Below are 24,687 nucleotides of genomic sequence, written 5' to 3' on the forward strand. Positions count from 1 at the left end.
CCCCACCCCTCTCCTGCTGGAATTAAAAAAAAGGAGCAAATGATGAAAGCATGAAACAGCCATCATAAAGATTTGCCACCATTTCGTATCATCTATATGTGCCATCACTTATCCAAAACCAAGGAACTCAGCCACGAACTAAAAGCTACCAACAAAGACGTCTATCAATACTGCAAACACGTAAGTTCATGACCACGAGTACTACTTCAGCTGACATTGGCGCGTAAACAGCTTTAGAAAATCCAATATCCAACCATGCATCATGATATCTGATATCCAAACATAAGCAATAACATAGTGCAATGACATGGTGACTGCAGACAAAATGTCTACCTTGGACCAGGGCCACAGCGCTTGACATCTAATATCCAAACATAGTACAATAACATGGCACAATAACATAGCACAAAGACATCTTCCGTTTCATCCTCTAACAAATCCCCTTCTGCTGCCGCTAGATATGCTCCGAGCGCTTGCAAAGCTGTCCAAAAATGATACATGTCGTCGGTAGGGGCAGGAGGGGAAGGAATACCAATTGATGGAGACATGCTGGACTCTTTCCTCTCACTGAAGTGGGAGCTAATACTGTCAATTTCAAATGACTGAGTATTTACTTCCCCAGGGCTTGAATTGCCAAACTTCCTTGTACGTTTAGGCCTTTTCAGCTTCCCCTTATTCATAGCTTTTCCCCTCTTTGGAGCCACAACCTCAACATGATCATCAGTTGAATCTAACAGGATTGCTCTCTTTCCTTTTTGAAGTTTTGCCATCTTATTTTCCTGCTCACACTCATCATCAGTATAAAGAGGTGCCTGGCCAGATTTCTGACTATACTTCCCTGATGTTCCCTGATCATGGAACACCTTGGTCAGCACATGAAATTGCAAACAAACATTGAGCCTCTTGTTCTAATGAAGCAGACTTACTTTAGTCAACTCATCTTTAAAGGGTTTGAGTTAAAAAAAAAAAAAAGGAGGACACAACACTAATAAATTGCAAGACAAGGCCATTGGGTGTTAGCATGAACCAATTAACCCATACAGAAGCCAATAGATTATACCTTGAAGTAATTTGTAATGCAGAGTTTCAAGTCATTTTCGCCCGAAATGGACTGCACACTATCACAGAGAACGCCAGCTTTATGTCTGGCTGCTGCAAGAATAAAAAAGGCATGATAAGAACCTATAAATCGATTTAACAGGCACAACTAATCAAAATCAGCTACGTACCCTTCAAGGAAGACCTTGTACAGGGAGGCATGAATATACGTTTAGTTCAATATAACAACATTCAACACGAATAGCCAAGTATCTGAGGAAAGGACACAAGGTGTGAGAAAAGGCAGCAATCATCATACTTATGCAATAGCAATGAAATGGAGGCTACATTTCCAAATGAGGGCAGTAAATGCAACAGCACAAGTATGATCAGTCTGGAACAAAATTTTCATTATGTGCTAATTCAGAGCCAGCTACAATGTCACAGAGTAACAGGCAATAGGCATGAAACTTCCAATACAAGCCTTTACACATAAACTCCCAATTACAAGGCTAATTTCTAAGAAATTCCTGGGGAAGTGTTACCATAGAAAAAAGAAAAGAAAGTTAACTGATTTAATCCGTTTCTTTGGATTATAGGGATAACAGCACATTTTCTGTGTCCTAATTAGTCCGAACAGAGACAAAAGAAATCTGGCCAAATTAAAACAGAGAGGTCGAATCTACAATCTTTGGAATTTCAAGATCTATACATTTAAAATAACGTTAATGACTATCGATGATGGTCTTCTTTCATTTAAATTGGTATTTGGAACCTTTTCAGTTCAAATATGTCTGACCTTTTCCATATTTCTGTCTAATTTCTTTCCATAACTTTCCAGAGAAAAAAAAAGTGCATATAATAAGTAGAAAACACAAAACAACATTTCAGCAAAAAAAAGAAAGAAACTTCATAACGAATCAGTGATCAAAACTTGAACTTCATAAACGTCCATGCACTAGTCTAACGTTGGCGAATTCTGGAACTTGCGCATTATATTTACTGCAGTTTCTTGACCTAATATAAGTTTGCCAGTGTCAAGTGAAAAGAGCGAATAATCTACAACTCTAACCATCAAATGATACCACCACGAGATAGGCTAGAAAAATTCTTCGAAACGCAGTTAAGATCTAAGTAGAAATTGCAGAAACCAGTTACATTGCTCGGAAATTTAAAAAGAACAAAAAAAAAAGAAGGGAAAAAGGAATTGCTTAGAATCAGAGGGAGAAGAGGGGCTTCCGAGACCAGCATTAAACGGCGGGGACAACTCCGGCAGGTGGATGGCTATTGCCGGCAAATAGTAGCGGCTGCTGTGGGGGAGAAAAAGGAATAGAGTTTCGAAGAAATTCAAATGGAAGAAGAGGAGGTCCAAATCGCATATATAAATCTTCAAACGGTATCGTTTCCTCTATTTATTTATTTATTTTGTAAATTCACCTGAAAAAAAAAGGCCCCTTATTTTTTTGTGCAGAAATAAGTTCATCTGAAATTTTTGTACGGAAAGTAGATTCGAATCTTTGTTTGGATTGCTGTTTATTCTATTAGAGGAAACTAGGCCTCCCCAGCTGCCATTATTTTTCTTTTGTGCGTAGTTTCCTTTGTTTGGATTGATGTATATCTATTATCTATCACTGTATAAAACGCATTATGTGTCTTTAGTGTGAGTGAGTGTAAATAAAAATTTATCTCAGTTTTTGTTATATCAATATGGGCCTTGATACTAATAAATGGACAGATTATATTGCATTTCCTTGATAATAATTAGTAAGAATTATGCTAATAGTTACAAAGAAACCTTCCTTAATCAACTATTCCTAGAATAGTTGGCCACCAAAAAAACTTTAAGATTCAACTATTCCTGCACTCTAAATCCAGAATTTCCTGGAAAAATCTGCTAGCCGGTGCGTACGCACCCTCTAGATTGGTGATGATAGAATCTATCTTATCCAGCAAAAAATATATGTATACAAAGAAACATTCTTTGAATTGTGGTGATTCTAGTGAATTAAACCAAAAAAAAAAAAAAAAAACTAATTCATTGCATTTCATCAATAATTAATGTCAATTATATGCCAACAATTACAAGAACGAAAAACATTCCCTTGAGTTATAATGAATTAAATCGAAAAAAGAAGAACAAATTTTATTTATAAATTATAAAAAATATGGTCAATCTTAGTTGTTAATAGTGTAAGCAAAAAATGATATTAGTTTCTATGATATCAAAATTACACTCCTCTTTAATAAATGGACAAATTGTTGCATTTCATCATTAATAATATCATATCAAACATGCCGGTGGTTACAAAAATGAAAGATTCCATACTTTTTTATTTACCAAAAGAAAGAAGAACAAATTTTATTTACAAAATCCAAGTTTAAAGAGTACTTCAAACATGAAACAAAACATAATAAATTGGTATTATGAATCTCTTAAAAAGTACCACGAATCTTTTTATTTCTTGAATACAAATAAATTAAGTCTTAAGAGCACCTTTTTAATATGCGTATATTAGTATTGAGTAAAAAGAATTAATACAAAATATAATAAGAAACGGAATACTAAGGTAATTTAAATTGCAATATATAGATTATATTTAATGAATTTTATCAATCATATTCTTGTATCAAATAATAGTAATAAACTACAATTAATGAATATTATATTCATCAATGCCAATCATAATAATAATTACAAAGGTGAAACATCCTTTGAATTATGGTAATAAAAAATAGATCCAAGTTAGTTTGAATATTGTATAATAAATAATTTTAACACCTTACAATTTTTAATGATATTAACTCTATAATCATAAAGCATGCCATCAGTGAGAAATACAAATAAGTTTCACCAAATCAAAACATTTCTCTTCATAGTTAAGCTATTTAAATTTGAACAATGGAATTTCAATATATTCAGATATTATTATAATTACAATAACATTATAGATCATTTTACAATCCACTGTTAGCAAAATAATGATAATAATACTAATAATAATAATAAGAAGAAAATCTCACTAAAACTAATAAACAATTCATAGAATGACATAAAAGGGAGCAACAAATTATTCAAAAATTAAAAGTTTAAACTCAAATGGCATAAAAATGAACATTTAGGTCATCTAAATTTAACCAAAACACAAAAATATTGATACTGTTACAAAATAAAAGTACTCTTGGAACAAAGAATGATTTATTGTTTGTGCATTTGTATTGGTTAGGGCAAACTAAGTTCAGAAAAAGTATAAAATAACATAAATATTAAATATCACATTTTTTTTCTCAATTACATTTATTCCTTCAAAATAATTGGGGATAAATTTACAAATCTCCCCTGAGGCTTTTAACAATTACAGAGAGCTCTCCTTAAGTTTTAAAAATTACATATACCTCCCATATTTTTACTATTTAGTAACAATGTAGGTCTAACAAATGAAATTTTCTCTTAAAAATTCTAAATTGCCCTTTTGTACAAAATTAATACAGAAAAATATAGTGTACTCAATCATTTTCTTCCACACTTTGCACAAATCAACAAATTTAATTCCTAACAACCATCCAAACATAAGTTCTAAAATCAAGTAATTGTTCAAAAGATTCCAAATTGCATATACAATATCATTACTTGTCACGCAAAAAAAAAAAGAGAGAGAAAAAAAGACGAGCCCCGTTGATAACCAATTTTATACACTCAAAATTAAATATCAATTCTCAAATACCTTTTCAGTACAAGCTAATTTGATCTAGAACCACTATTGCAACCCTCCTATGGCCTTAAAAATATTAATATCTTAAAATAGAGATAAATTCTACCTCCACAATAAAATCATAATAACAAATTCTAATTCAATGAAAGAGATCCTTATGTAATTATTGACATTTTATCAAAGTTTTTTGACAACAAGTAAAATATGATAAATTTCACATATTTAGCTTTTCTTCCTATTTCAATCATCAATTTCATTATTTATTTCTCTATCATTGCGAGTCTCCTCATTTCTTTCTAATTTGACACATAATCTGCTTCCTCTGTGATTTGGTAATTTTAATTTCTAATATTAACAAATTTGAAGATAATAAAAATAGGTTATGTTAACTAGAAAAGAGAGGAGCGAAAATATTAGACAAGAGATGGAAAAATAGATTAATTCTTTTGGGTTTTGTAAATGTATTGCCTTAAATTTAAAATTGTCTATCAAGTGGAGGGCATTATAGGTATTTTACCATGTCAAGGGAGGTAAGTGTAATTTCTTAAACTTGAGGGGATTCGAGAGAAATTGTTAGAAACCTCAAGGGAGGTTTCTGAAATTATCCCAAATAATTGATTTTCTAAAAATTTGAAAGGAGAAATATCTAAAAGTATCATGTTCACATGCAAAGCATGTGCTCCATTACTAGTGAGATAAAAAGATATGCTCGGAAAATGTGATCATAGAAAACGTAAAAACTTTAATCCAGACAAATATTTATAAAATCACTAATTAGTTATTGCTATTATTATTGCTACTTTTTAGACTGTTATAGATATAAGAGGGTTTACTTATATTGGCCTTGGAAGTCTCATAGGCATGGAAATGTAGAAATGCTTTTCTTGTAACATATCGCTGAGCTATCAAGGAAAAAGATTTGAAGCCGAGATGTGTAAGATCGATGTCACATTGCTGCTTCGGGGTACAACATTGATGCACAAGGACTAGCTCGCATGAAAGGGATTTTGCAACCAGACACCATCTAAAATGTCAGTTTGATGAACTAAGGTTGACCTTATATGTTCCCATTTAATTCTTGTAAAGTTGATATCCATAATTTTATCTTTCCAACGTTCCCATCCACCAACTGGGATACTTTTTTGAATACAAAATTGTGCCTTAGCAATTCAGTTTTCTAAATTGCTCTCTGATTAACATAAAGTAGAAGGGCTCAAGCTGACTGATTCTTGTGAGCTTTACAGATACAACGTGCAATGGAAAAGTATCATTGGCACAACCTGTAGTCAATTGCAGAACACTTGAGAAAAAATATGTTGCCTGTTACAGAGCTAAGATACAACTTCAAGAAGGATGCAAGCACCTATCAGGGTTCAGCTAATCCACATCTTTCTGCTACAAAATACTGGCTACTTTGAACTACAAGCAGTACGGAAGATATGGCAAATTGAGTTCCAAAATAAGTAAAATAGCACCTCATTTAACATATCTACAGATTGCTGAATCGGTTGGACAGTTTAACAACACCAGACAGACAAGGAAGATCTCAGGTTTTGGCCATCCGAGGCAGAGAGCAAAAGGGAATTCCATCCCGGATGTTTTCATTTGATCTGACTGAAACAGGGTCTGGTTCAGCAAGGGATCATAGGACTTCATTACAAATGATAGTAAGAGCGAGTTATCAAGGTTAATGTTGATCTTTGAGTGTAAAATCACTGCAAAACACAAAAACTCAAACTTAAGAAACTCGAGACAGCATGCAGTCAAGAATAAAGCCAGCACATAGTTGCATGACATTTTTGTTGTATTTGAAACACTAAAATAAGAACTTACCATGAAGAGAGGAGCATCCAACAAGTATAGAAGGCGGGGTGAGCTTAATAGCCTTCATCACAGCAGATGAAATAATTGCAGCAAGTAGCAGCAGCCAACAAGTACGATTCAAACTTGCAGCTTAGACTTGATTGTGTCAGAAGATACTATAACAAGTCTGTGCAGCTTCACTGCATGAGCAGCACATCTTCCGTGGCTGCTCCCAAAAACATTTTCATTATGAATTTATGAGAAGATTTCTCAAGTTTTAGTTGTAATATGTTCAGATTCAAAGTAGTTAAAAGTCAAATTTGAGTAGTATATCTGAACTTACCGGACTCTTAGAACCAAACACCAATTTGACGACCAACAGCTCTGAAAACTCCTGAAATCTTTACTCCTAGAAAATCAGAACCAAGGAAAAGTGAGACAGAAACCCATCATCTACGAGACTTATCGAACAAATCACTAATCAAATGGTTCAAGAAGCTTGATATATGCGCCTTCAAGAGGTGATTAAACTCTGGAGCAACTATTTACTCCCTCTAGAATCATGAGTTAGGGAGCTGATCACTTTAGCAACAAAACGAAACTCCTGGTGCGTATTTCATATTGATGGGTAAATTGTAGGAAATGCAAACCAAAAATTAATTAATACCAGCTATAAAAATCTAATCTAGTTTCATCTAGGGGAGAGAACACAAAAATCTGCTTGTTAAGTGCAGGAGAAAGACGTGCAGCAGAGAATTGCTGGTTTAAAGTCTCGTAGAAAAGGTTTCTAGAATTGCTGCATGTGATATCGAATCTAAAACGTCCAATGCATTTTCAACAGGTGAAACTTCAGAGTGAGCAACCATTGAAATCACGAGTTTAAAGAGAGTGTGCTGATGTTAGCAAACACAACGTACAAAGGACAGTAACTGCCATTAGTGCATTTCATCCAAAACATGATTCAGTTCACCCAAGAAAATCTCATTCATTTGCCATGTTTGATCTAGTACAGAAACATGGTATTGAATTAAGCCTCCATTTGCCATGTTTGATCTTTGCATCAGCAAATAATATGTGATAGAACGTGAGCAATACCAATTTAACATTAGAAATTAACCAAAAAGATTGTTTAGTTCCATTAATTGATATGGAGCCGTGCATGGCTTACTAGTGGAAAAGGTTACGAAATATTGTGCTTATTCATGATGAAGAGATTGAAATGACTGACTCTGTATCCAACTTGGCAGACCTAATCTGTTGTTGCTTCAATTATCAGTTGATATACTTTCAAGGAAAGAGAGGATTTTCAAAAGTGAAAGTGGTAATTAGGAGCCATCAGGGTTCCCAAGTGAGCTTTAAGCCTACAGTCACTGCAAAACAGAAAACCAGACTCAGGACTTCACATAGCAAATCATGAGGCTAACTGGAAATTGCATGACATTTTTGGTTAGTCAATTATTCAGAAAGCCAAATCAATATTTGTTTCTGTTGTGCTTTTCTAACCTAAATCAGTAGGAAGATATCAAATCTTTCTGCTCAATCTACAAGTACCAGAAGTGCCATAGAAACTATTAGTTTTTGTTCAAAACACTGAAAAATGAGAAGTTCTATAACAATAATGATAATGAGCAGCACCCACAAGCATGAAAGGTAGAGAGCTCTAGAATTGCCATGAAGGCGAACTCTTTGAGACAGCAAGATGCAACGAGTAGAGCTAATTATAACTCTTCGACTCTTAAAATCTAAAATCATGGCATTTGAACTTAAACTTCAGAAGGGGATAGTCTACCAAGCCTCTGCTGCTTGAAGGTGGTCTTAAACATGACAATTTTTTAAAGGTTTTAATTAGTGCATTGGATATTGAACTTCTTAAAACCCAATATTAAGCAGAGGAAGAAGATTATTGGTATTATAAATTATCTAACAGTCAGAGTCATCGATGAGGTTCCCAGTTAAGTTTTGTCCCTAAAATCACTGCAAAGCACAAAAACTCAAACTCAAGATGGTGTTCAAAATAGAATAAAGCTAATGGAAATTTTTAAATAATTGCAGGTTTTCTGTCATTGTGACTAAAGCCCCAAAAGGAGAAACTTACCATAAAAAAAGAAGCAACCAACAATCATAAAAGCAGAGAGAGCTTAAAAGCCTCTATCAAGATGGATTCATTAAGATCAGCGAGTCACAACAAGCAGACTTGACTAACTACCAGAATGCTTCAAAACATTGCGCTTAGAGTTGAATGTTGGAAGATACTCCACCAAGTTTTGTGCAACTTCATTGCTCAAACAGTACACACCTTCCTTGGCTACCTCAAAAATATCTTCATGACGACAAGATTTCCTTTGTTTCATACGTAATAGATTAGATATTAAAGTGGTTAGAAGTCAAAATTGAGCAGTGAAAGAAGAGAAGCATATCTAAAATTACCAAAATTTTTAAACCAAAACATGAAAGTGATGACCAACACCTGCGAAAACGCCTCAATTGACTATTGTCTTCATGGCTAAATAGCCAAAATCAAGGAAAAGTGAGCCAGAAAACCATCATATATGACTCTGATGGAGCAATTACTAGTCAAATAGTTCAGATAAGTATGCAAGTTCATTATCAAGAGGTAAAAGTTCAGCCCCTTTAAAATCACAATTTTAAATAGAGTGAGATGACTTTAGCATTAATAACTTAAAATCCACAGAAGCAGATCACGTAAAATAAACAAAACAAGACTGCTAGTTGTTCGAAACGTTGATAGGCTATTTGTAGGAAATGCAGGCCAAAAGTTATTGAGGTCTAGCCATATAGTTGGTGCTTCAAAATTCTAACCTCTGTTCGTGAAGCTATTCTTACAAAAACAAAGCACAGAACAGAATATGAACAGAGATACAGTAAAACATCAAAACACGAAACAGAACAGGTGCTTGGGGTCATTCTAATTGATAGTTACATGTAATGGTACCAGACTTGAGCTAATTAGGAATGTTGGCTCTCGGAATCGAAATCACAATCAGAACGCCAATGAAATTAATTCAAACACAAAACGAGCTAAGAATGGAGCTCAGTAATGGCTTCTATTAATCTGTAAAAGAATACAGAAATGGCGGGAACAATAAGAAGGTGGAAGAGAATGAAGGAAATTTTAAGAAGGAAAAAAGCAGAATGAGATTTGATGCTCACTTCTGTTGAATTACAAGACAAATTCCTACCTGCTACGTTCCCTTAATTCCCTATTTATAACTATCAATCTATAACTAACATCTGGTCCTCCAATCGCATTTGTCCAAGTGGCCAAGTGGCCAAGTGGCTGTGAATTTGGTTACACGAAACTGAAAGTTGTTGCAGAACTTCAATGGCTTCCTTCGCGTGGTTGCAGAGTTGGTTTCCAGTAAAGGCGTGGTCCTTGATTCACGCCTTGGTTTCTTCCTCTTAGATCACGCCTTCTTCTTTGCTATCTTCACGCTTCCTTTTATTACTTGATTTACTTGTCAGCTGCTCCATGACAATAGTTCCCCCTTCGATTGAATCTTGTCCTCAAGATTGAAACCCAGGAAATTTTCGTCCTATCTCCTCTGCATCTTCCCAAGTGGCTTCAGCAGGTGAAGTTCCCCACCACTGTACCAGCCACTGTACTATGGCTGCATTTTTCCTTTTAACCAGCCTCCTGTCTAAAATAGTTTCAGGTTCGACCCTCAAATGTCCTAGTTCATCCGTGTTGGGTAGCTGGAGAACTGGTGTAGCGTTTTGTCCTACCTTCTTCTTGAGCAATGAGACATGAAAAGTTGGATGAATTCTGGAATCTGCTGGCAGCTGAAGTCTATAGGCCACCTTGCCTATCTTCTCAGCTACCTGATAAGGCCCGTAATACTTTGCTGAAAGTTTGGAATTCTTCCTTACCTCGATTGATGTCTGTCTATAGGGTTGCAACCTCAGATAAACCCAATCTCCAACATTGAATTCTCTTTCAGTCCTCTTTTGGTCAGCATATATCTTCATTCTGTTCTGAGCTTCCTGCAGGTTCTTTTTGAGTAAAGCATCCATCCGCTGCCTATCCTTCAAATGGTCTTCTACTGCAGCCAGCCTGGAGTGTGAATATGGCCCCAAGGCTAGTTGTGGTGGTGGGATTCCATATAGTGCCTCGAAGGGGCTCATATGAATGGCAGTGTGGTAAGTGGTGTTATACCACCATTCAGCAAGGGATAGCCAAGCATTCCATTTCTTAGGCTCTAGATGTGTCATGCACCTCAGGTACATCTCCAATACTTGATTCACTCTCTCCGTTTGACCATCAGTTTGGGGATGATATGCAGTGCTCAGCTGTAACTCTGTCCCCAGTAGGGTGAACAATTCTGTCCAAAATTGACTGGTGAAAATTCTATCCCTGTCAGACAACATGCTCAAAGGCATTCCATGCAGCTTGTAGACTTGATCTAGAAAGATCCTGGCTACAGTAGGGGCATCAAAGGGGTGTACCAGACTGATGAAGTGGGCATATTTGGTGAATCTGTCCACTATCACCATGATAGTATTCTTCCTTTCTGAGCTGGGCAGTCCTTCAATGAAGTCCATGGTAATATGGCTCCAAGAGTAGTGAGGAATAGGGAGGGGTTGTAGTAGGCCAGGGTATGCTGTACGTTCATCTTTGCACTTCCTACAAGTATCACATTGTAATACAGTATCCCTGATCTCCTTGTACATTCCAGGCCAGTAAAACAGCTGTTTGGCCCTGTAGTAACTAGCTTGGACTCCAGAATGTCCTCCTAGCTGGGAGTTGTGCAGGGCATGGATGATCTTTCCTCTAATTCCCCCCTTGGCCCCTATGACTATCCTTCCCTTATACCTGGCCACCCCATCCTGGTAAGAATATTCTGGTCTGGAACCAGGTGCGAGTAATAATTCACTGATCAGCTTCTGCATCTGTTCATCCTCCTGGTAACTGTCCATCACCTCTTTCATCCATTCAGGAGTGATACAAGTTAGCTCAACAAGTTCACCTTCTTCTGTATCAGTCCTTCTAGACAAAGCATCAGCAGCTACATTCTCCTTGCCCTTTCTGTACTGTATTTCGTAGCTCAGTCCTAGTAGCTTGGTCAGCCACTTCTGTTGGAGAGGGGTAGTGATTCTCTGCTCCAGCAAGTATTTGAGGCTTTGATGGTCTGTCTTGATGATGAAATGGTGTCCTTCCAAGTAATGTCTCCACTTGGTGACTGCTGTTACAAGAGCCAGGAGTTCTTTCTCATAGATAGATAATCCCAAATTTTTGAGTCCCAAACTCTGACTTAAATATGCAATAGGCCTTCTATCCTGCATTAGCACTGCTCCTAAACCTCCATAGCAAGCATCAGTTTCTATAACAAAAGGTTTACTGAAGTCTGGTAATGCCAAAACAGGAGTGCTACACATGGCCATCTTAAGTTTCTGGAATGCTTCTTCAGCTTCCCCATCCCAGTGAAATCCCCCCTTCTTCAGAAGGTTGGTGAGTGGCTTAGCTATTGATCCATATCCTTTAACAAACTTCCTATAATAACCAGTCAGCCCCAAGAACCCTTTCAGCTGCTTGACATTTCTGGGTTTGGGCCAGTTCACCATGCTGTCCACCTTCCTTGGGTCAGCCATTACTCCTTCTGCAGTGATAATGTGTCCCAAATATTCTATTTGTGTTTGTGCAAAAGAGCACTTACCTCTGTTAGCATATAGCTGATGTTGTCTAAGGATGCTCAGTGTCTCCTCCACGTGCCTCAGATGGTCTTCCAGGGATGAGCTATATACCAGAATGTCATCGAAGAACACTATAATATGTCTTCTCAACTGCTCACTGAAAATCTGGTTCATTAAACTCTGAAAGGTTGCCGGGGCATTAGTCAAGCCAAATGGCATGACTTTGAATTCATATAACCCCTGGTGAGTCCTGAAGGCAGTCTTATGCCTATCCTCCACCCTGACTCGGATCTGGTGATATCCTGACTTTAAGTCAATTTTTGTGAAGAATCTGGCTCCTCTCAGCTCATCCATCAGTTCATCAATCAGGGGCATTGGAAATTTGTCCTTCACAGTGAGCTCATTGAGCTGCCTGTAGTCCACACAGAACCTCCAACTGCCATCTTTCTTCTTGACTAGTAATACTGGGGAAGCAAACGAGCTATTACTGGGTTGGATTATTCCCATCTGCAGCATTTCTCTCACCAGTTGCTCTATTTCTGATTTCTGCACATAAGGACACCTGTATGGCCTAATCTGGAAAGGTTTGGCTCCCTCCTTCAGAGGAATCCCATGGTCATGGCTTCTGGTGGGGGGTAGCCCTTGTGGTTCAGCAAACACATCCCTGTATTGCTCCAGTACTCCATTCACCTCTGCTGGAATCCCCTGCGAGTCAACCTGCCCTTCCTCCACTAAATACAGTTGAGCAGTGATTCCATATTCCTGTTTCCTCCTCCATTTGGCCAGCCTACTCCCTTTGATAGCCTTGAGTGTGATCTTCCCAGTTTCTCCCCTTAATTCTATCAGCTCCTTCCCTCTGTGGAACCTCATGTTTAGGCCCCGGAAGTCAAATTCGATAGGACTAAATTTAGCCAACCAGTCCACTCCTAATACTGCATCACAGCTCCCTAATCTTAGAGTATTAAAGTGATGTTGAAATTTATGTCCCTGGATCTCCCATTCTAGTGGCTTATTGAGCTGTCTGGACCCCAATCTCTCCCCATTAGCTACCTTAACCACCAAAGGAGTACCCGTTACCTGCAGTTGCAGATGAGTAGCTAGCCTTTCATCCAGGAAGCAGTGTGTGCTTCCGCTATCTATCAACATCAAGACTTCTTTACCCCCTATATTGCCTTTCACTTTAAAAGTTTTGTGTTCAGTTCCTCCTGCCAGAGCATGAATGGACACTTCTAAGAGCTCCTGACTTACCTCTCCCTCAAGGCAATCACAAAACTCCTCTACTACCTTTCCCATTCCCTCATGGTGATCATCCACCCCCCCAGGTTCTTCTACCAAGATATACTGCATCTGAGCTAGTTTGCAAACATGGCCTAAAGTGTAAGGTTCTGCACATTTGAAACACAGCCCTTTCTCCCTCCTATAACTGAATTCTGAGGGAGTAATTTTCTTATACTGGTCTGCTACATGTCCTCCCGGCCTGTCCCCCTTTTGGAAAACATTTCCTATCCTTCTGGAGTTGTCATTAGTCCATTTAGGTTTGGTCTGGGATGGAAATCCCTGCCCAATGGTTGGCTGCGGGCTGGAATATTTCTGTGTTATAGGTTTCTGTACTCTTCTGATGGCCTCCAAATTTTTCTCCTGTAACTTGGCAACTTCTATAGTGTCTGTTAAGGTGTGTGGTTTAGCCATTTTTACCATATTCACGATTTCACTCTTCAGTCCACTCAAAAAACAGGATTTATAGTATGAATCAGTCTGTCCAGGAAGTATAGGCATTACCAGTGATTTTAGTAGCTCGAATCTTTCCAGATATTCAGCAACACTCCCTGTTTGCGTGAGTTTGTTGAATTCCTCGATGGTCTCCTCTGGTGAGCCTCCTCCAAATCTTCCACATACTGCCAAGGACAACTCCTCCCAATCGACATATTCCCTACCATGGTACCTCCCATGGAACCAGATGTCCGCCTTATCTCTGAAGTGAAGTTGAGCCAAGTCAGACTTCACCTCCTCAGCTACTCCCTGGATCTGGAAGTACTTGTTGGCTCTCCTAACCCATTCCCTAGGATTATCCCCCATCAAACATAGGGAAATCAATCTTAGGTAACTTAGTTCCCCCCCTAAGATCCTGCCTCTCAGTTTTTTCCCTCCTCAGTTCCTTCCTCTGTTCATTCCCAGAACTGCTTCCCTCATCCCTTCTCCCAGGTTCATTCAATTTGGCCATCATTTGAGCCATCATCGACATCATGCTCTCGTACTTCTGGTCCAGGTTTTTAATGGCCTTCTCCGTGCCTTCCTGCCTATACTCTATCGCCCTGACCGCCTGTTCCAATCCATCGTTTTTGTTAGCAAACGTCCTCACAACACTCCCTAGCTCAGTCAGGTCCTTCCTTATCAGCTCCTCCTGTGCTTTCGTCATCCCAATGGCTCGTAGTTAGCTCTGATACCACTGTAATGGTACCAGACTTGAGCTAATTAGGAATGTTGGCTCTCGGAATCGAAATCACAATCAGAACGCCAATGAAATTAATTCAAACACAAAACGAGCTAAGAATGGAGCTCAGTAATGGCTTCTATTAATCTGTAAAAGAATACAGAAATGGCGGGAACAATAAGAAGGTGGAAGAGAATGAAGGAAATTTTAAGAAGGAAAAAAGCAGAATGAGATTTGATGCTCACTTCTGTTGAATTACAAGACAAATTCCTACCTGCTACGTTCCCTTAATTCCCTATTTATAACTATCAATCTATAACTAACATCTGGTCCTCCAATCGCATTTGTCCAAGTGGCCAAGTGGCCAAGTGGCTGTGAATTTGGTTACACGAAACTGAAAGTTGTTGCAGAACTTCAATGGCTTCCTTCGCGTGGTTGCAGAGTTGGTTTCCAGTAAAGGCGTGGTCCTTGATTCACGCCTTGGTTTCTTCCTCTTAGATCACGCCTTCTTCTTTGCTATCTTCACGCTTCCTTTTATTACTTGATTTACTTGTCAGCTGCTCCATGACATTACAAGAGTATTACTATTATGTTGTAAGGAGTAAATGAAGAGCACCAATATTTTGGACCTAATACGAAATGCTAATGCCGCAGCTTTGAAAGATAATAAATAGGACGATAAAAAGGGAGAAGAGAAAATTGCGAAAATAACCATGTGGACTTTTTAGGTTTTCTCACGAGAAGGTTAATCAGAGGGGGAGGTGAAGAGAAGGGGAGATTGATTGTAAAGCAAATTAAGAAAGGAGGTAGGAGGCAATCTTACACGATTGAATTTGATCTGAAGATGAGTGGTTATTAACCGGTTATGATTAGGTCTTGAATGTGAGAAACTTTGGACCACTGGGAGTCGGGGCCGCTGCTCTCAGGAGTGCATCTTTCTTTTAACAGAGGAGAACCATAAACCTCCAGACGTTTTAGTTTGGTGAGAGTTCTCATGGTATCCTCAGAGGGTAGACATCGAAGCTCTTTGAAACCAAATAAATATAGTTTTTCAAGAGCAGCGAGGTTTCCGAACCAATCTGGCAGAGCTTTTACACCTCCAAAGCCCTCTAGCATTAGTGACGTGAGAGTGGTCACGTGTTGGATCTGATGTGGCAGTGACTCCATGTGTGGCAACCCAGCTAATTCTAATCGACGGAGTGCAGATGATGAAGAGGAGGAGGAGGATATCAATCCAGACCAATCAAACTCATTGTAAATTGAAGAATTTTCATGATCATCTAAGAAGGGACCAATTGCAAGATTCCTTAAGCTGGTTAGGAAACCAAATCCTTTGGGCGTCATGCTTGTTTTTAGTTTGGGACACCTGTATAATTCCAGCTCCAAGAGAGAAGGCGTTTGTTGCAAATCAAGCGGAAAGGAGATAAGATTGTCGCAACCAATCACCTGAAGCTGCTGGAGAGAGGCACAAGAGTGTAGCATGTCACCTGGCAGATTCGTCAACCCATCACAACTCCAAATCACCAGCTCTTTAAGAGACGTAAAGTTTTGCAGGGGATGGAGTTCTCTGCATCTGTTGCAGCGATAAAACTCCAAACGCGCTAACTTGGGGAGCGTTGTTGGCAATTGCATTAACCATCGTGGAAATTGATCGCCCATAAAATCCTTAATTACCAACTTCTCCAAATTTGGGTGGGGTCGAAGGCCATCTAACACATCTTCATCGTTGTAATTGTCGCCTTCTCGATTAGGGGCCCACTTAAGTTTCAGCCGAAATAGATTTGCCTTTTCAGATAGTTTTGCTTCCTCAACTCCTTCCTTATCCTTTACTAGTTGAAGATTGCGTATCTCCAATTCGCCTTTGAGGTTCTTCAAGCTTCCAAGCTCTCCAATTCGCCGACCCTTCTCTCGACCCACCTTAAAGAACTCTAGCGTCTGAAGGCAAGTCAATCGTCCCATCTCTAGCGGCATTTGAAATTCTTCATCACTGGTGTTATAGTGGAGATGTCTCAAGCTAACCAAATCGCACATCCCCTTCGGAAGATCTTCAACACCCGAGTGACTTAGCGTCAGTGTCTGCAGATTATAAAGCTTGCAAAGGGAGTCCGGCAAAATACTGATTGAAGACTGCTCAAGGTTAACGTACCGCAAATGTATCAGTTTGCCAATTGAGACTGGTAGCTCTCGAGTTCTTGTACGAGACAAATTCAAAACATACAAGTTCTTCAACTTCATTAACATATCACCAGATAAGTCACCTTTTACAAACAATGTATGAAGCGAAGTTGATAGACTCTCCAAAAGTTTTTCTCCGTCTTCTCGACCACTAGACAAGTCTATTGCAAGGTAACGAATCTGATTACCATTGTCTACTGTATGTGTATCCCTATCAATAATGACTTTGGTAGACTTTGACATTGACTCGGCAAGGTTGTGCACCATATCATGCATTTTATAACACCTTCCCCAATATTTTCTTATTTCTTCCAGCAAAGAACTCTGCAATAAAATTTCCAAGTAATACTCTCCAATTTCCTCCATTGTTTTGTTCTCGAGACCTGCATGGAGGAAACCTTCTGCCATCCAAAGTTCGATCAGCATATCTCCTTCCATCTCAGTATCCTGGGGAAAAATAGAACAATATGCAAAACATTTCTTGACGGCTGGTGATGGCAAATTATCAAAACTCAACTTGAGTATTTGCATCACATGATCTCCACCTGCACTCAAACTCAAAAGCCTATTCTCCAAAATTGATCGCCACTCCTCTTTTCTCTTTAAAGATAATAGACCTCCGATTACACTTGCAGCCAATGGCAGACCGTCACATCTTTCGATTACTCTCTCTTTAATTGCTTTTAGTTCATCAGGTTCTTCTTCATCTCCAACTACCTTTTCTTTTACGATGGACCAACAATGATCATCAGGTAGTTTTCCTAATGGATAGGCTTCATTTTCCATCATCCTCAGAACTCTAGACACACACTGCGCCACTGGACCTGGACGAGTAGTGACCAGACACCAGCTTCCATTAGTTGGATTTAGTCCCTTCAAGGTGGTGAAAAAGTCATCCCACAATGCCTCATCATCATCCCACACATCATCAAGGACTAGGAAATATCTTTTTCCCCCTAGTTGATTTTGAATTTTTCCAACGATGACATTCCTATCATCCCCGTCAACCTTTTCTCCCGTCAATTGCAATAAAATGAGTTTGAAAAGCTCCACCCTTGGAACTTTTTTCGATACACAAACCCAAATCTTTTTGTTAAAGTGCCCGTCAATTTGCTGATTGTTGTATATCGATTTAGCCAAAGTTGTTTTGCCTAGACCTCCCATACCAATTATGGGAAGAACAGAAACAACCTTCTTAGACGGGCTCAACAATATCTTCACTATCTTTGATTCATCATCGGCTCTTCCAATTATTCGAACAAGAACAGAGTCAGTCTGCCGATTTCTTGCGTCTCCAACAGCAGCAGGGAGGGCAGCAGGCACGACTGACTTACTGTCCAGTCTAAACTCACGGGCTTGTTGATTTTTCTCCTTCAACTTCAGTTTGACGTCCCTGACCTTAGAAGCCATTCTCCAGCGAAAAGCAATATTAATGTTAGAGAAGGAGAAGAAGCAGCATACCTTGAGCTTGTGTCGGTTTCGGGACTCCACCTGGTGACGAAGAGATTCATAGTGGAGCTCATCCAACACATTCTGAGCATCATAAGCCACCTCCTCGAGACTATTCAACCATCGTTGCACTCCTCTGCTTTGGTTTTGCCATTCCTCGGCATCAGCCAGGACATCTTTGATAAAGCCGAGAGAAAGTGTCATGCTGGCCACATCCTTCTTGAACCCAACTAGCAAACCAATCCTATCAGAGGCAAGAGACAGTGCCCTTTCCAAGGTGACCTGACTTGCGGCACCGATAACAGGGTCAGCCATTGGTGCTGCCTTGGATTCAGTGTTGAGAACAAGATGGTTTTTTTTTTATGGAAGGTTTTTTGCAGCGAGGAACTGGTAATCTTATCTAGGCTAGTATAATTGGTTATGAAGAAAGGAGCATTAATAATTATTGCGCGTAGACGTGGAGTTCTTCTCTGACAAATTTGTAAGCTTTTGCATTGGCATGTTTACAGAGTAACTTTCTCAATTATTGGTAGTTGTTGGGGCACCATGTTTTCTGATTAAATGCTGGGGCCTTCAGAATTTTGGGTTGTGGACCATATTTGTTTTTGTCCACGATCAAATCGTAAAAAGGAGAGTGAGATTCTGTTTTGGTTACATGCTTGTCATTATTGTTAAATCCTTGGAAAATGAATTTATGACATACAGTAATTTGGTCTGAATTTTGTTCGGTTTTGGGAAGCGACCACACTGGGAAGCAATAATAAATGTTCTTCTCTGTTTTCGCACTGCCTATGATGCATTTTGCTTCTTGGCTTCGTAATCAGGCTTGAGATTTTAAATTACCTTTTGTACTTTAGCGTTTCAAGTATATTACATGATCGGTATATTACACTTTACCTTTTGTACTCGCAGGTCGTGGGATCGAACCTCACTTAACGCCTGAGTGCAATTGGGGTGGCGCTGTATTCCAGGCGCAGGGGATTAGTCGGGCCGCCTTCGGGTCTTGACCCGGACACCCCTGTGTTGACAAAAAAATAAAAAATAAAAAATAAAAAATGATCGGTATGAAATCCCTAGCCTTCTACTCCTCTCTTTAAAATCTGATAGTCTTTAATTCAGATCGGTATTAATCTTTTTTGTTATATTATTTCTTATTACTTTCTTTTTCTAGTTGATTCTTTTATTACTTTTCTAACTTTTTTCTTTAGCTTTTGCTGACGCGTATATTGGTTTCTCCTCAAACTGGATGTCTCTCAATCTCTCTTGTGGGAATTCAACGTACTTTAAGATGAATTTCATTTTGCCATTATCAAGTTTGCACTTAAAGAATTAAAGCTCATATCTTTGACATTTATTTATCACAAACCTCAATTCTTCTTTCCTCTAGTGTTTCTTTTCTATATCAACTCTCTTTAATTCCGTTATTGTCTCGCAGCATAATCCAGAAAGTGTCAGTATATAAGAATTCTTTTGAAGTAATTATTACTAATATATAGTTTCCGTTTCTTGTGGAATGTTCTGAATCTTTCCTAAAGCAACATTTTCCAATTTGAGTTCCAGAATTGTTCCATACTTTTTTGGTTTGCGCATCACTTTGCATGTAAGAATTCAAAATTTCACCACCAATTAAATAGTTTTCCTCGCAACTTGTCCCATTTAAATTCCTATTTTTAGGAATTTTTGTAAAAAAAATATACTATAGAGATTTGATGTATATGAGGTAAAAAGATCATTGAGAAATATATTTACGAAAAAATACTAGTTTCCTTTTCTCTTCTATTTCATCTTTTTCTGATTGAAAGCTGGCTGGTCTTTGGTTGTGGAAAACATCTCAATGGTTTGTCGGAGTTGTGGTTTGACCCAAGACTGACCCCGCAAAAAAAAAAAAAAGAAGAAAAAAAACCATAGCCGGTGATAATCATAGCTGGTGACTTTGCAATATTAATATAAAGACCGATAAAAATGTAAAGGAGAAAGAGGAAATGACAACCATAGCTGGTGACTTTGCAACATCAATTACCTCAGCCATTAATCCTTGGGAAATAGACTAAAAATGTTATTTTGTGGGGGGAAAACTTAAAAAATAATCCGTGGTTCACTTATCAAAAACATGGAGTGGAGTTAGCAATTAGGTATGGCATGTAGCGACATAATTGGCCAATGGTTGGGTGCTTTCTTAGCTTTTACACTTGTGAAATCGCCAAAATGTTCACTCGTAATTCCACAAGCTTTCTAGCACTTTAAAAATTCAAACATTTTGTGTCAAAATGTCTTGTTCATGTACAGTATACAAAATTTAAGTGGTGAAAGTTTAAGGAGTTTCTTTATTACTATTTTTTTTTTGGAGTACAATATACAATCAACTGAAGTTAGAAGTGAAATAGACCTTTAGCTCACACTATGATTATACACTTGACTGAATTGGGATGTTTTGGGAAGGGGGAAATGAGCGTGTTCTTGTGGATTTCAATTTTTACAATTGAATTATTTGCCTATGATATGTTCACAAGTTTAACTTAAATCGAGTTGTGATAATAGAAGATTGTCGAAAGAAGACTTCAAAAGGTGGAAATTGATGGGGAATTAACCGGTTATTTGGATACTTGAGTTTTCCCCATTTTTGTATCCGATTCTTTTATAATTAATTTTTCTCGTCCTAAAAAATTTATCTTTTTAGGTAAATTTGAATTATTTTTTCTTATGGTTCCTCTTTCTTCTAACAATATGATAAATTTGTTTAATTTTTTTTATCCATATGGACTAACTTAGTGTCAAAAAACTTTAACTATTAACTGATAGATTTATTAATATTGCTGGAAATTGAATATCTGTTGATGCATAAATAAATTGCTAAATTTTTCGTACTTAATTAAGTAGGAATATGTAACTATGTTTATGGTTAATATAAAAATTGCAATAATGTAAAAACTATCCATACACAAAAGGGTAGAGAGAAGAGCATTGATATTTGGTCGCTTAAAAGTGCAGAGTTATTATTAACTTTGATGCCTTCCTTTGCAATGGAAATATATATTCCTTGCTTGGCATCTTCGCTTTAAATTTCTTGGATGCTTTGAAATGCAGAGTTATTCTTGACTTTGATGCCTTCCTTCGCAATGGAAATATATATTCCTTGCTCGGCATCTTCACTTTAAATTCCTTGGATGCTTTGAAATGGAAATTCCTCGCATGGGATTTTCACTTTAACTTTCTTGTTGGGGCCTTCATCTTTACATTTGCTGTTTGCTTAACATATATTTCATTCATTCGTTAATCCTTGAAAGATGAACTAATTAGAACATAATTTGGCCTTAACGCACACCTTAATCTGTTAGCTAGAGACGTATATTAAGTGAATAGTCAATACAAAAATCTATTAGGCTTCTAATTATTTGTTAATTCAAAATTTGATATTGTTGATGTTGAGCATCGAGCCTTTTCAACTTTGCATAATCAATGAGTACCCCACATTCTGAACTGTGGTGAATGAAGTTTGGCGAAGAATAACTTGAAATGTGGATTTGCTTCAAACAGAACTCTAATCATGTAGGACTCGAACAGAAGCATTAGAAAAATTAGATTAGATGACCAGTATGAGGAAGGGTATTTTAAGCATTACAAAAATAAAAAAAAAAGGAAGAAATACCATTATATATAGCACCTGTGGAGCTCCAGTCCTTAAAGTTTTGACAAAAACAAATTTAGTCCTCAAGCACGATTGTAGTCCCTAAAGTTTCTATGAGAACAACTCTGGTCTCTAACGTATCCAATATAAAGTAGATTTAGCAAAGTACAAAAAAGAAAAAAGAAAAAAAGAAAAGCCCCAACACTTGGTTTTTGTGCATAATTAAACAAATTTCCTTTTTTCCTGTTTTCTGGGTTAATTAATAACTCACGTTTCATCACATGAGTTGCTCTTACTGTTTAAGGTTATCCATTGATTTGCTTCTTTCTTACAAAATTAATTAATAATTTTGTACTTTCTTTTCAATCATGTGCACCGAGCGTGCCAGCAGACACCCAAAATTCCTGCCTAAAGGTAAATGCCACCCACATAGCTATCATTTCTGGGCATTAGTGTGATTTCTTTCAGTTTTTGGACCTAATCTTTGTGTTAAACATTTTATACAGTCATCCTTAGCGAGCAAAGTGTGTATATCTTAAGCTCAAAAGCATAAAGTGTTGCATCTCAGCCCCAAGTTCAAGAGTGTAAAATGTAGTTAGCCCTTAAATTCAGTCATCATTCTCTTAGAATCTTCTTGGTCAGCTTCTCAAAGCATAAAGAAGCAGGGCCAAGAATCAGAACAAAGAACACACGAGATTTTTCTTTGCTAAAATATTTGAGAAGGTTGGGCCGTAGCTCATAAATCCTCAATCAGATATGCTACAACAGCTTTCAATTGAAGATCAGAGAGGAAGTTTTATTTGTTCTTAGGCCTAACTTCAGCATTAATACAGATCTAGAGTCATCACTAGCTAGAAGTAAGAAATTCAAAGAAATATGACAAAACATATTAATCCGGTATTTACTATGGGCACTCGTTGACATACTTAAATTAAGCACAACTTATTATGTTAATACACACAATCACAATTAATGTACTCCTTGTATTATATGCTTTTTCGTATTAACTACATTTTTTAAAAAGACTAATGCAGAAAACAACTCTAAATGAGTGTCAAATTGGGCACCCATTAGCCAAAGTAGGTTAAGCCAATTAAGTTATACCAAAATGCGAGCAACTTCAAGCCTTCAATTAATAATGGGTGAATGTGAAAAGGCTTCATCAAACACGATTATATATATATATATATAACAAGACAATTTCATTCCAATATTAGTACTAATGGCAGCAAATACATCAATCATAACATAGATTTATATAGATCTGAGAATCAAATAATATAACAGATTTAAAAATCCATAAACTTGACCATAACATTGAAACTCCAAGAATATCTTCCATCAAATAAAGCTCTAAGTATAGCCAATCCTTGAGAGAGAAGGGGAAAGCTCTAAGTCTTATCTGCTCCTCAGTGACCCCAGGAGGTTTCATGCTGGAGCAAACTACCTCGAACTCCTTGACATGTTTGTGGGGTTCTTCGCCAGAGAGACCATGGAAAGAAGGTAGAAGGTGAATCAACCCCGACTTCAGCTCGAAAGCAGTATTCTCTGCCAAAGTGGGGAATGTGATGCATAAGGGCTGATGAGTCAACTCCGGGGCAGCCAGTTCCCTCAATGTTTGGGTGTTGGCCATGCTTACTTCGTCTTCCGCTGACTCGTCTGCAGCAAATAAGTGCCTTTCTTTTTGTCTCTTGGTCTCTTGCCTCCGCCTACGCGCTGCCTTCTCAACCTCAGGATCGTATACCAAGTCACCTGTGCGAGAAGAACGGGGCATAAACTAGCAAAAATACCAAGAAAAATAAAATAAAATAAAATAAAAATAAAAATAAAATAAAAACTAAATTTGAAAAGAAACAAATAATCCAAATGCCAACTCCCCGGCAACGGCGCCAAAAATTGACAGGTGCCGAACCTGTGCAATAATAATTACTAAAAAGTCCTAATTACCACCTCAATTAAATAATTATAGAACAAATCCAAGTACTGGAGCAGGGACCCTAGGTGTGCAATGGGTTACTTGATTCACCCTGTTCCCGAAGAGTTTGCTTGATCCGAAATACCGGGGTTGTCTATAAAAATACTAATTTTGCGTACAATGGCAAGTAGGGTCGATTCCACAGGGAGCAGGTAGGAAATTATTTCTTTCCAAATCAGCAGAGCAAAATTTGGGGGATTTTCAATGGGAGAGGAATAAATAAAATAAAAGTAAAATAAAAACAAAGCGAACTAAATTCAAAACCAACTCACAAAGCACAATTCACTAAAAATAGCAATTAATAAAAGTTCTACCCAAAGGATCAACTGCTCAGGCACTGTCCAATTAAATGATCATCGATGCAAAGATATTTCACACATTCATCACTAGATTGGTTATAGCTATCAATAAGCTCTGACAACCAATTCTTCCTTACCTTTTCGACAGTCAAGGTACGACCATTGACTGCTTCCCTAACCAGATAACAACCCTAGGTACGACCTTAGGAATTTAATTACCCATTTGCATTAAAGTTAGAAGAACCCAACCCTAACCAATAAACACGCTAAGAGGGTTTATTTAAACTAGATCTTGCATTTCCCCATCATAAAACCAATTATGGTGGTTGCCACGGGGTGTTAACTAAATGAACAATTACGGATTCTATTTAATTAACTTGGCAGTAGGCTATTAAATTAAATCAAATACCCGGCCGTTGATATTCAATTAATAAAATACCCATGAACAATTAATTCAGGAAATGCACGAATAGCAATTAATCGGAGGAAATAATGAAGATTCGGTTAGATCTCACAGATATTATGGACCGCGC

The 24,687-nt window shown here is 37.7% G+C and overlaps 2 protein-coding genes and 2 long non-coding RNA genes across 8 annotated transcripts; 1 reads left to right on the plus strand and 3 right to left on the minus strand.

Moving 5' to 3' along the window:
- Window positions 1-216: 216 nt before the first annotated feature.
- Window positions 217-2,522, minus strand: LOC113700026 (uncharacterized). 3 transcript variants are annotated; one of them, XM_027220436.2, is made up of 4 exons: window positions 2,284-2,522; window positions 1,230-1,311; window positions 1,061-1,152; window positions 217-848 (listed from the first exon to the last, which is right to left on the minus strand). In XM_027220436.2, the coding sequence occupies exons 2-4, from the start codon at window positions 1,258-1,260 to the stop codon at window positions 330-332; spliced, it is 642 nt and encodes a 213-aa protein (XP_027076237.1). In that variant the 5' UTR covers window positions 1,261-1,311; window positions 2,284-2,522; the 3' UTR covers window positions 217-329. The 3 variants fall into 3 exon arrangements, with proteins under 3 accessions (XP_027076237.1, XP_071906702.1, XP_071906699.1); XM_072050601.1 differs by having other exon boundaries at window positions 2,288-2,397; XM_072050598.1 differs by having other exon boundaries at window positions 2,250-2,395.
- Window positions 2,523-6,031: 3,509 nt separating this feature from the next.
- Window positions 6,032-9,352, minus strand: LOC140007703 (uncharacterized). Of its 3 annotated transcripts, XR_011815063.1 has the most exons (5): window positions 8,647-9,352; window positions 7,780-8,525; window positions 6,895-6,960; window positions 6,582-6,777; window positions 6,032-6,463 (listed from the first exon to the last, which is right to left on the minus strand). It is a non-coding gene; the product is annotated as an uncharacterized lncRNA (long non-coding RNA). The 3 variants fall into 3 exon arrangements; XR_011815061.1 differs by having other exon boundaries at window positions 6,895-8,516; XR_011815055.1 differs by having other exon boundaries at window positions 6,895-8,525.
- Window positions 9,353-14,742: 5,390 nt separating this feature from the next.
- On the minus strand, window positions 14,743-18,810 carry LOC113700047 (putative disease resistance protein RGA3). Its single transcript, XM_072050604.1, has 2 exons — window positions 15,457-18,810; window positions 14,743-15,188 (listed from the first exon to the last, which is right to left on the minus strand). The coding sequence occupies exon 1, from the start codon at window positions 18,568-18,570 to the stop codon at window positions 15,487-15,489; it is 3,084 nt and encodes a 1,027-aa protein (XP_071906705.1). The 5' UTR covers window positions 18,571-18,810; the 3' UTR covers window positions 14,743-15,188; window positions 15,457-15,486.
- On the plus strand, window positions 18,625-19,397 carry LOC140007663 (uncharacterized). The gene is made up of 2 exons (XR_011815003.1): window positions 18,625-18,736; window positions 19,168-19,397. It is a non-coding gene; the product is annotated as an uncharacterized lncRNA (long non-coding RNA).
- Window positions 19,398-24,687: the final 5,290 nt, after the last annotated feature.

Source organism: Coffea arabica, chromosome 1e (genome assembly GCF_036785885.1).
Source record: "Coffea arabica cultivar ET-39 chromosome 1e, Coffea Arabica ET-39 HiFi, whole genome shotgun sequence".
In the NCBI taxonomy this organism is placed as follows: domain Eukaryota; kingdom Viridiplantae; phylum Streptophyta; class Magnoliopsida; order Gentianales; family Rubiaceae; genus Coffea; species Coffea arabica.

What these genes read in the sequence shown, in the direction of transcription:
- LOC113700026 (XM_027220436.2), bottom strand. Translation starts at nt 1,260, where the DNA reads ATGCCTCCCTGTACAAGGTCTTCCTTGAAGG. An exon ending in TACAAGGTCTTCCTTGAAGG is followed by an intron (nt 1,153 to 1,229) that starts GTACGTAGCTGA and finishes TTATTCTTGCAG; the next exon opens with CAGCCAGACATAAAGCTGGC. An exon ending in GCATTACAAATTACTTCAAG is followed by an intron (nt 849 to 1,060) that starts GTATAATCTATT and finishes TTCCATGATCAG; the next exon opens with GGAACATCAGGGAAGTATAG.
- LOC113700047 (XM_072050604.1), bottom strand. Translation starts at nt 18,570, where the DNA reads ATGGCTGACCCTGTTATCGGTGCCGCAAGTCAGGTCACCTTGGAAAGG.